Here is a 10,376-nt window from a genome sequence, read left to right as displayed (position 1 = left end):
AAGCATGCCAATGGTGTCTCTCTAGAGAAAGGGTATTTTATTAGAATTTGACAAAGAACATAACACCCAAAATAGTCAACAGGGCAACTATGTCTTGTTTCTAAATGTGGTCAAAATCAACTCCTGAACATCTCAAAGTCATCTGAAGTAGTGGTGTACTCCCCTGCTTCATGTCAGCTTGAGTCCAGGTAGAGTATGTTCAGATGTAAGCTTTAAATTGTTAAGTCACTTCCTTTCTAAAGTGACACTAACTGGCAGTGGTCTTTCCCCTAGCCCTGAAATTTCTTAAACCCAAATTTCTTATTTGATATGTTTAATTGATAAGTGAACAGCTGTGAAGTGATATGTCTATGAAGAGAATTAGGTGACAATGTGGGATTTGACAAGCATGCTCAGCCTAGCCTAGCTGCACACTTTTGTAGCACTACAGTTTAGATGTCTATAAAACGTTGGGTGATCAATAGCAATAGCAACGAGGTGCCATTGGATGTTGCCTACTGTCTTGTGTGGTTTTATGGAAATCTGTGGTCCTTTGAAGTTGGCAGCTGGGGTAGTCAAGTTCTTGGGGCTGTTTGGTTTTGCTAAGTCCTGGCTCTGTTTGGCGTTCTGTGAAACAAAATTATCAGAGGCCATTTCACACAGACTGCTTGAATTTCTGGTGGAAAGATCCTCTTGTCCCTTTGATAGATGCCTCATCTTCAGTGGCCACAATGCCTTTTCTCCATTCTAGGCTCCCTGAAACAGTGATGAAACAGGGTATTTGTGCCTTTCACACTTCTAACTGGTTATGGAGATAAATCTTAAATGAGATTGAGGGGAAGTTGTGTGGTTTTTTGTGGTTTTTTTTTTTTTTCTAATTTTTGAGCTTGCTACACAGAATTTCTGTAAGCTGTTGGCAGTTCCAGTTGGAAGTGCTGCGTTCTTTGGCCTTCTTGATGTATTTGAATGACTGTAGTGACTTAATGTCCTTCACTCTGTTTTTCTGGTTGTTTGCCAAATTTTTTCAATTTATATAATCTTTTAAAGTCTTTTCTCAGGACCATCATCAAAAAGGAAATTTTGAACCCAGTCTTTAAAAGATGACATGATTTTGAGGTTCTACAACTTATTGTACACACTAATCTGTTTCTAGCAAGTTTTTACATTTTTGGAGTCTTTTAGAAAATTAATGTAAGTCTAGCAGTAATTAAAAGATGAAAGAAAATTACATTAAATACATTTTCACACAAGTCACATTCTTGATAGTGAAGAAAACCCGAAGTCCTTTTTCCCATTTGCTCAAAGCAGATCTTAAATTGCGGATCAAAAGTTCACATGCAGACTGGACAGACTGATAAGGAATTAATCCCATCAATTGCTATTGAACACAACAGTAGCAATAGAGCTTTTGGCTCAGAAGTGATGTTAGATCTTCTGGCTCACAGGTTCAAACACTGCTCAGTGGGTGCTTGGAACATGTGTTGGTGGAGCACCATGCTGTGCATGCCCACGAACTTCTGCAAAAGCTTTTGCTGCTTGCTGTAGTTGCCAGCACAAGTAGATCTTTACTAACTGTAGATCTTTACTAACTGTAACCATTCTTTGTGATTTCATTTGGTGCTGTCACTGTACTTCAGACCTTACTGGGTATGATGAGTATGATGCCACTTTGAAAATTCAGTCTGGGCACCTCTAAGTTATTATCTTTCCTCCCCACCTGTTGGTTTGACTGCCTGTGAAGAGGAAACTGGTTAACTGGGTTTGGCTTATGAGGAAAAAATTATTTTGACCAAGTGAATATTTCCATTTCTAAAATATTATAGGTTCAGAATTGAGTCCTGCATCACTTTGTTATGGGAGATAGGTTAGTGAAGGATTTGTTATTTATCTGGAAGTCTATTTTGGATGTTTTTGTATTTGAGGTGATTTTACTTTTAATTCAGTAATGAAAGATAGAGCTTTTATGTAGAGCTATAATTGGAAATACTTCCAGATACTTTACTGTATGGATTCTTACTGATATATGCATTGCAGATAGTTGACTTCTGCCCTTCTGTATAGATCCAGAATGTGATTCCCAATCATGGTTTCTTTGGTCCAGATGCTTTGCATATTACGATGATACATCCTCATTAATCATATAACAATAAGAGTTTTAGTAAACACAATTTCTTTTTGTCTTGTTTTGTCTTGCAGGCACCAAGTATAGATGAAAAAGTAGATCTTCACTTTATTGCATTAGTTAATGTAGGTGGCCATCTCTATGAATTGGGTAAGAACATTTTTTATCCACTCTCTCCATTTGTTAGAAACAAATGTAAGTAGTGATGCTGTTAACTGTCCAAGGTTCAGAGATATTTCTTGATGTTGTGTAGGGCTTAGGTTCTTTTCAGCTGCATCTGAGGGATCTGTGGATTTCTTTCAAAGAACTCTGCAGCCTACTTCCTGTTGGGGTAGGTTTTTTTTGGTGGTGTTTCTTTGTTTTGCTTTGGGTGTTTTTGGTTTTTTGTGGTTTGGTTTTCTTTTGTTCTCCTTCCCTCAACTCCATCATATTAAGATAAAATGGTACAGAATACTAGACTGCTTTCAAATTTATATGGGCATTTATAAGGACAGGAAGCAAGAAAAAGTAATAAGCACTCAAAATTTCACAGGGCATTTGTTATATTTATATTCCTGAACTTCTTGTGGAAGTGTTAAATAGTAACTGTGTGCTACTTCAGAAATGTTAGCTATATTATTAAGTGATACCGTTTAAACTCAAAGTATTTAATCAGGGTACTAAGAGATATTAATATTCTGCATCTCATTTGTAATAGTCTGGTCATTTTTTCCTCTACTTTTCGTGGTTAATAGACATTTAACTGTGCAACGGCAGTCCTTATTTTTTGAAATACAGCTTATTTTTCCCTCTTCAGGTTGTGTAGCACTTAGTTTTGCTTAGATATTCTCTAATGACTCCAGTCTTAAATATGTTGCTGGGAAACTAGGTTTTCCAGCAGGCTCTTCAGAAAACCAGCAGATCAGCATTTAAAAACTGCAAGTCACTGATTTTTCCTAACATAATTTTTTGCAGTATTTTATGGTGATAAGATTTTTATCTTTTGAAAATCATCATTGATCAATGCTCTTACCAGGTGATAAGTAATCACAACATGGGGCATAAGCAATATATAAGAAGTGCTTATGTTAATATTAAGTTGATCCAAGGGGTATTCCCAGGGATAAGTTATAACCAATAGGCACACATTTTTGTATTTTATGATGCTGTGTGTCTGTCAGTGGACTGGTTCAAAAAGGTAAGTTCTGTAGGATGCAATAAATATTTCATGGATCTAAATTTCAAGGCACAAGGGATGACTTACACTTTTTTTGGTTGTATGCTACTATTTCAGTAACACATTTTCATTGTTGATTAATTTATGCTGCTTAAAAAGCAGACTACGTTCTATGATGACCATGTTTACCTGTTTTCTGTAGGTATGATGAGGGAGAAACCCCATTTGAATTTTTCCTTGAAATAAAAAATTAGGAGAGACATTTAGCTCTGTTGTACAGTGGAATGTCAATAGTGTTATTTCTTTTGTTCTTAAAATAACTTCTCTCTGTACCAGCGGAAGGAAACAAAAAAAACCCAACTTAAAAGTAGGAAAATGGAAGTTTTTCCAACTCATTGGAAGAAGGTTATTCAATTGACTCACTGGCTTTAGACAGTGTGGGCAGCAAGGGGGGTTTGGCATGCTAAGGAAGCACATGGATATTAAATGTATATGATGTTTTTTTCATAGAAAACACATTATTTATAGGCACATGAAATTAAAATGTTATTCTGCCAATAAGGACATAAAAAAACCACCCAAATTAAGGTAAACTTAGCTTGTAACAGTGAAGGGTATTCAGTTCTGTTTCCCTGGTATTTTCTGAGGGTTTTGCTTTTTATCTTCCATTGGTGAACAACATCTTGTTCGTATAAATCCAAAAGTTTTCTAACATTAAATCTATTTTTAGTTATGGAAAATGTAGTTTGGAAGTCTTGTCAACTTTGGTGGCATCTTTGGGGATGGCAAAGCCTTTTACATGGAAGACAGAGCCAAAAGTGATTTTGGTTTAGCAAATAATTAGGATATGCTGACATTTATATGGATGAAATTATTTTTTAAATGCTGAAATGCAAGCATTATTCTATTTGAAATGCAAGGAAAAAAACTATAAAAAAATAACTGTAGTAACCATGTTTAAATGCTGTGAAAGTTCCTAATATTTAGAGCTGTTTGGTTTGTTTTCTAATTTTAAATGGCAGAAACATTTTCAGTGATGCCAGACACTTCAGTAAATGGTGGATTTGCTACTCTGGTGGGTTTTGGAGTTCCTGTTTACAGCTGTCTGTCTGCGTAAATCCATCAAGGGTAGCTGAAAATTTTCTACTCTACTTGAAAAATTGAAGTACTATACCAGCATCAAAACAACAGTAACTTACAGCTTTGAAGTTTTCAAATTAAATATTGAAAAATATTTCAATGTTTTGATTGGATTATTTTTTAAAAGCAACAGACTGTATATAATGATACTCATAGAAGCAGTCAGCAGTGGAGAGATCAGGGAGCAGCTAGCTGCATGTGTGAACTTTATGGAAAATTAGATAGCATTTTTGAAAGTGAAGTACAAAAAATCTGTTTCAATAGTTTTAATTAGAAAAATGAAGTTTTTATAATTTTATAAATGTGTTATTCAATCCTACTTTGTCTTTCAACAGATGGGCGCAAACCATTTCCAATAAACCATGGGGAAACCAGCGACGATTCTTTTTTAGAGGTAGGGATAGAGAACCTTCTTAAATGTTGTTTTACTAAATTCTTGCTGTATTTCCACAAAATTTATAAAATAGATATATGGAAATACCTATACAAGTCTAGCTATATTTATAGTTGGATGAGCAATAGAACAAGTGGAATGGTGAGGCAGAATTAGGTTTGAAAAGAGATACTTTGGAACACTTACATTGTGGGTCTGGGTGTCAAAGTATCATAGCATAAATGGGTTGTTTATAACCCAAGATTGAACTGATTTATCTTCTGTGCTTAGATTTTCATATACTCCTGGTCCTTTCAATTAGTACATCTAACAAGAAGTTAGTAGATTGAAAACTTAAAATTTTTGTTTCTTTTTTATTTGGTTTATATTTTGATAGGTGTCATGCTAGACAGAAGTAGATTTTCTTTCTGATCCTTGCTAATAATCATTCTTCACCACTTTCACAGCTTCTTTTGGGTGCTTCTTTGTGTCATGAGCTGAGAAATTAATTGGAAAGGGCTACACTGAGTTGGAAGGATAAACTGTCATCCCCACAGAATGATGCAAAGTTGAAGTTGAGAGAAGGCAGTGCATAGATCTGAGTTTTATGATATCAAGACTGGATTAGCATTACAAAAGGAAGAAACCAGAGAAACTAAAACAAAAAAAAATCCAAAAAGATTTTATATAAAAGACTAATATCTGTAAAGTTTGCAAACAGTTTGTGTTTGCTTGGACAGGGGAAGAAATTGGATAAATCTTTCCTTGTTCCTTATGTGTCTTTTTCCTGTTTTTGCTGATAACATGTGTTCTCCAGATTGCACCCTAAAGCTAGATGAAGGAATTACTTAAAATCTTTCAATTGCCCCACCCGGCTTAGATTCATCTTGAAACAAAGGAAAAATTTCTGAAGGCAGCAATACTAGCTAAGGCAAACTTCAGAGGTGCATTTAGAAAGTCAGACAAGCAACACATCTGCTGCACAAAGTAATGTTCAGTCACAAAAATCATCATTGCTAAGGCCCTTCATAAAACTTTTGCTCTTTTAGGCTGCCCACATGAGCGCTGTAAGTAATCTTGAGTAGTGGTAACTTACATCAGAAATACAGTTTATGTAGGTTTGTCTGTTTCGTTTACTATTTAGTAAACCTTTATGGAAAAATCCATTTTGAGCATAGTTTGGATAAAGCATATCTTCATATTTCAATTGTGTTTTGTTTGGTTTTTCATAACAAATATGATTTATACTGTTTTTCATTTTGGGTTTCTTTGTACTGTTTTCCCCCTAGGATGCAATAGAAGTTTGCAAGAAATTCATGGAACGTGACCCTGAAGAATTAAGATTTAATGCAATTGCACTGTCTGCAGCTTAAAAGCCTTTTCCAGTGAGGCAACTTTATTGCAATGTATTGTAAGAATAAAACTGTTGCCATATGTTAATAGTACAAATTTTGATACTTCCCTAACATCTTGACTAATTGTAGCATACGTGGAATAAACTTTGCATTTGTCCTTGCTATATTTTGCTGCTTGTTCCTACAGCAACTTTTGGTCTTTCTATACAGGCATGCATTTTGTGCAAGATTTCTATGTGGTGGGTTTTTTCCTTTCCACCCCCTTAAAAGTTTTGGGAATTTCTGTCTGTGATATTTCCTTGTAATAATGATGAACTGCTTCAGGGCAGGATTATCATTTGTATCATGCACAGGTAACATTCTGAGTGGAGTATGTATGTGGTATGGTAATGGCTGAAAACTTGGAGTACAAGGTTATCTCCATCTTTTATTTATAATGGTGCAAGAATATTATAAGAACTTCTCCAGGTGATTCAAGTGACAAAGATGTTTTTTCAGTGCATTATTTATAAATAAATATATGGAAGTAAATAGGCAGAAAAAGGACTATTCTTACTGTTGGGGAGCACTAACATTTTAAAATTATCTTAATGTTTACATTTTGAATAAAACTTCACTTTGTTTCTCAAGTCTAATAATGTTAATAAATTGTCAAAAAACTTTAGTTAAGCCAATGTTTGCTATTTGTATATGTGGAAAAATGATGTGGATTTTTTTCCCTTGAAAAGGCACATTAAGTAATTCAAATGGTAGGACTGTGTAGGGCACACACAGGTGACTACAGTAATGTGAAGTACCTCACCTAATTAAATAAATGATAGAAAAGTGATGATTGTCGTAATGAAGTTTTGTTTAGCAGCAACAAAACAGACTGGAGATTTTAAGGCAGCCATGAAGGTAATACACTTTTATCCCCTGTAGGAATATCTATTGTAAGTTTGTCAGGTGTCATTACTGAATGCTATATGATAGCCTTCCCCTGTTCCATCCCTCCCACTCCCCCTACTGATCTTAAGGTACTGTTAACCAATTTCTATACCTGAATTAGTAACACTGTGGTTGTTTTGAGTTTGATTTTCTTGTTTGGTTTTGGTTTTGGGTTCGGTTTTTTAGCTAAGCAATCTTAACACATCAGGATTCTTGTGAAGATTGCTTTGGGTTAATGTGCATGTTTTTGACATTCCAGAAAAAATATTCCTTATTCACTCCTTTGAAGTGGAATAATTTAAGTTTGCTTCAAATCAAACCCTCTGTCAAAGGAAACTGAACCCTCCACATCCCAGAGGGCGCCTTCATTCTCTATCAATTGTCATTGCAGGAAAAAGGAATGGTGTTATGCCAGAAGCACTCTGGCAGTTCTTTTCCTTCTTTATAGAAAAGAAAGAGGCCTGGGAGTCTGTCTTATCACTTAAGAACATCTCTTGCACTCTAAAGAAAAAGTTGGAGTGTCTGTCTACAACGTGTCACTGGGAGAGTCCAGTAACAACAGTCTGTTTTCTATAAGTGAGCTGGTTGGAAAAGCAAAGGGAGAAGAATTACACTAATGAGCTTCTATTTTTGAAGCTTTTGCTTTTTCACCCCAATAAAATGCAGTATCATTAAGACTTGCTTTACATTGCCATGCTCATTAGTAAAGCCCTGAAACTTGCTTTTAAATAAAAATCAGAGGCTTTAGGAACCAAACCAGCTGTGTTGCCTTCTTGCTAATATCAGCAAAATCAAATAAAGATTGTCACCACTGGATTAGGATATTGCATATTTTAAGCTAATGGTGACTTGCAGGATTACCTTTCAAGTAAGCCATCGTTAATATAGATAAGGCCCTTTTAGGATAGGGAGGTGGGTGAGGAAAGATAGGAAGTACAGTTCAAAGCTGTTAAACAAGCTACATCAGTTGTCTGCTCTATGGAAATGGCCTCATCATATATGATCTTCAGTGTTCAGAAGATTTCAGTGAGTTTAAGTAGTAAATGGTGTATCTCTATTTTTGTGTAGCTGTTTATTGCAAAATCCCTTCAGACGTGGAGCTTCTTGTTGGATAAAAGGACCGATTAAACAAATTCAGAACAAAGGATAATAAGGTTAGAATAGTAAAGTTGGGGTGGGATTTTCTGTGGTCACGATGAAAAATACATCTTGAATCTTAAGTAAAAACTCATAAATAAGAATTCTTAGTATTTTTGCAATATTATAGTTTTGCTTAACATTTACATAGCCTTCAAATCAGTTGTTCTGCAGGGTAAGGTTTCCCTATTTTATTTTCAGTGTTAATTTCTGTTTTATTAATATGTAAGATGGTAGGTTTTAGTGAACACTGCTTTGAGATGCCAAAGGAAGAGCAATGCAATAGTTTTTAGGCTGAACTGTATCTTTACACTGCATGGTCCCTTGGTAGAAACTGTGAAAGACTGCAGTGCAGAAATACATCTCACCTGACATGTAGAGTGGAACAGCCTTCCAAGAGCTTGTGTGACCGTGCTTTGGCACAGGCTTCGGCACCGTCTCGAGGAGCACAGGAAGTTAAGAGATCTACAAGCTGCTGCAATATGGATCACTGACAGAACATGTATAGTGTGGATAAAAAAAGGGAGGTATGAACACTTGGCTGACTTGTAAAGTCAAGCAAGCTCCTGATTAGAGGCTGATAAACCCTGCAGACCCCATGGTGCTTTTGGCTCTGCGATGCCCCAACGCCTGCATCATCGCCTGAGCTGTGCAATCTCTGCTTATTAGCTCAAGCTCTGTGGGAAAATAACACTGTATTTTCTAACTTGTGCAGCCCTGCCAGAGCCTCAACACCTTTGTGTGGAGGAACGTGGCTTGGCCACGGGCGTGCAGTGCCAGGAAATCCCTCTTCAGCCTCTGCAGTCTGGGCTGGCTGTACACACCATCCTATGGAAATGGTGTGTGTAGGAGTGAGGAGATGACGCATGCTCCATGCTTACATTAATTTTAGCTGAGTGGAGCTGGTGTGCTATTAAGTACTCAGGATTGTTCAAGCTCTTCTAAGTATATTGGTGCAAGTTTTCCTATGTTATTTACAGACATTTTGTTAAGAAATCATGATTTAACAACCAGTACAATGCCCTTTCCTTTCAATCGTGGCTGCATGATTCAGTTAAGGGAAGAGGAAGAAAGTTGTTTTTTGACATTGAAATGTATGCTTTGGAAAATAAAGTCACTTAACAGCCTACACTGACAAAATAAATATGGTCATACCTTAAAGAAAGAAGCCTGCCTTGGTAGAAAATATTATTATACCAAATATTTCTAAAACTGTCCTTGAAAAGAATATGACGTAAATTATTGCTTGACTTATCCCTAGGAGCACACACATTGAAAGGGTTTATTTTTGTCAAGTAGAACAATATCATGTTTGCTACTTTTGACAGCAACAATTAGCATTTGTATCTGGTATATGTAATCTTTCTCTGATCTGGGACTCTGGTGACTTACATTGTTAGTGCAAAGGAATAATAAAACTATTTTGGTTACTCAGGCTTACACAGATAATTTATCTGTGACAGTTGATTTAAAATTCACTTTGAGAATGAGATTTACATGTTGGAACTTTTTTTACTTAGTGAGGAACTTCAACTTGAAAGTTACTGTGATCCATGCAGTCTGCTTAAACACGTAATCAAATGACATGATTACTCAAATCACTTGATTTAAAACATTAAATGCTTCATTTGTAAGAAAAGTGATTGATTTGTCATGAAGTGAAATAAAGCAACCAGAAATAAGTGAGATTTTTATTTTTTTTTTAACAAGACCTCTTTTGAAGCCTGTTTTATAGAATTCTTAGTTACTTTCTCCTACTTAGGAACAAGCACTGTATTTTTAGATGGAGTGAAAGACCTTAAAAACTGGAGAAAGGCTGCTGTAGTTGTCCAGAAAAATGTTTGGTAACATCAGGTAATGCAAACTGATGTCAGCCAGCAGCAGCAGCTGATACATGTTTCATTTAGACATTTTTAACCTTTGTAATCATAGATGTTAAATAGTGAGATGAGAGGGTTGTTTTCTGATGTTCAGGCTTCCCACTCAAGAAAAATGCAGATTCTTCATTTGTATTTGGTCTTGTGGCTGCTCTGGCTTGGAACAGGAAAAAAGGGTAAGGAAAAACCCCTCAAAATTACAGCTTTGGTTATCATACTATTCTTTGCTGGCTCTATAGCATAGCATAGATGTCTCAAATCATACTATGATGAAGAGCTAACTACATAACTTCTATGCATTTGTAACTTT

General features: G+C 35.8%; 1 protein-coding gene across 7 annotated transcripts in view; it reads left to right on the top strand.

The window, feature by feature from the left end:
* UCHL3 (ubiquitin C-terminal hydrolase L3) overlaps positions 1-6,954 on the top strand; it is a 42,146-nt gene extending 35,192 nt beyond the window's left edge. For 4 of the 7 annotated variants that reach the window (XM_023927703.2, XM_086881048.1, XM_086881049.1 and 1 more), the window contains 3 exons: positions 2,176-2,251; positions 4,733-4,791; positions 6,060-6,954. In XM_023927703.2, coding sequence (XP_023783471.1) covers positions 2,176-2,251; positions 4,733-4,791; positions 6,060-6,143 — 219 coding nt within the window. In that variant the 3' untranslated portion in view covers positions 6,144-6,954. Of the gene's footprint in view, positions 1-2,175; positions 2,252-2,354; positions 2,433-4,732; positions 4,792-6,059 lie in introns of all 7 variants that reach the window. The other 3 variants (XM_023927623.2, XM_086881046.1, XM_023927757.2) reach the window with 1 other exon arrangement.
* The last annotated feature ends 3,422 nt before the right edge of the window (positions 6,955-10,376 follow it).

This window comes from Cyanistes caeruleus, chromosome 3 (assembly GCF_971803275.1).
Source record: "Cyanistes caeruleus chromosome 3, bCyaCae1.hap1.1, whole genome shotgun sequence".
Classification (NCBI taxonomy): domain Eukaryota; kingdom Metazoa; phylum Chordata; class Aves; order Passeriformes; family Paridae; genus Cyanistes; species Cyanistes caeruleus.
Note: the sequence above shows the minus strand (reverse complement) of the source record. Positions and strands in the feature narration are given on the sequence as shown.